Source organism: Limulus polyphemus, unplaced genomic scaffold (assembly GCF_000517525.1).
Source record: "Limulus polyphemus unplaced genomic scaffold, Limulus_polyphemus-2.1.2 Scaffold9375, whole genome shotgun sequence".
Taxonomy (NCBI): domain Eukaryota; kingdom Metazoa; phylum Arthropoda; class Merostomata; order Xiphosura; family Limulidae; genus Limulus; species Limulus polyphemus.
The window spans coordinates 8528-9860 of record NW_013674985.1 but is presented as its reverse complement, the minus strand read 5'-3'; the positions used below and the strand labels follow the sequence as shown (position 1 = coordinate 9860).

Sequence of the window (1333 nt, the reverse complement as noted above, 5' to 3'; positions counted from 1 at the left end):
AAGAGTTTGCCACACTTCTAGGCCTTTTGAAATGTATGCCAAAACAAGAGTTTGCCACACTTCTAGGCCTTCTGGTTGTTATGACATTCATTGATTAAAGAGTAGCCTAAGAGTTGGTGGTGTTAACTAACTACCTCTCCGCTAGTCTATCACTTCAAAGTGTGGGACGGAGATAGCCCTCGAGTAGCTTTGTGCGAAATTCAACAAACAAAAACAAGCCATACACCACTTATCAGCGTTCGTGTTTGTTTATTATAGATAAAAGCCACATTGGGCTAACTGCTGTAAGAATTGAACCCCGTATTTTAGAGTTGTAAGTCCGTAAACTAACCGCTGTTCCCTCAACGTTTGTGTCACCAAAGTTATATTAACACCACAATAGATAAAGCAGTGTTTGCGTTAAAATCCCCAGAAATATTTGTCATAACCAAAAACAATAGTTTGTGTCACACACTACGGTGTCGTATCAAACACTAGTGTCATAACCAACAATGCTGTGTCATATCACACCAAAATTGTTTGTCACACCCAACGCTTTAAACGACTTTCTCCAACACATCTCAAATAAATATCTATAACTCCTCCCCCACACTAGAAACTTGTGCTTGAGTCACGCAGTAGTATTTGTCCACAAACATTTAAAATGGTGAAATTGTCGCTTCACATACAACAATTGGGCTCACAGAACACCAAATAGTATTTGAGCTATTTACAAGATGGTGTTCGTAGCACAACACAAGACAGTGTTTATGTCAACCCCCAGTTTTATTCGACAACAAATGTTTAATATTTAATCGACACTCAAGTATGTTTCACACATTCAGAGAAAGCGTTTTGGTTTTACATGACAAGGAAAAACTTTTCGTTAAAACACAAGAAAGTGCCAGTGTTTGAATACACAATCCCCCCAGTGACACAGCGGTGAGTCTGAGGACTTATAATGCTACCCGTGATGGACGTAGCACAGATACCTCATTGTGTAGCTTTGTCCTTAATAACAAACAAACAAAACAAATACAGAATATGGTTTTGTGCTACACACCAAAACATGCGTTTGTGCCAAGCCTAACACACACAGTTATGTTTACTGACCCACGTCTGAATCGTTGAGCAGCTCCAATGACAACAACGTCTACCAACTTCCCGAGTTCTGTCTCGAAGGCTACAGAGAAAGAGTTGGTAACCCATAAACTTTTAATAAATGATCCAAGTAACGCCATGGCTCTACAGGAAGAACCTAGAAAAAAAAAGAATCGTGTGAAACTTTGAGAGTACATGGGTCTTCTTCTAGAAAAGCATAATAGTACATGGGTCTTCACCTAGAAAAAATAAT

At 39.1% G+C, this 1333-nt stretch overlaps 1 protein-coding gene across 1 annotated transcript in view; it reads right to left on the bottom strand.

Annotated features, from left to right (window-relative positions):
* LOC111083395 overlaps window positions 1-1333 on the bottom strand; it is a 23581-nt gene that overhangs the window by 15446 nt on the left and 6802 nt on the right. Inside the window, exon 5 of the mRNA XM_022379902.1 lies at window positions 1097-1237. Coding sequence (XP_022235610.1) covers window positions 1097-1237 — 141 coding nt within the window. The remainder of the gene's footprint in view (window positions 1-1096; window positions 1238-1333) is intronic.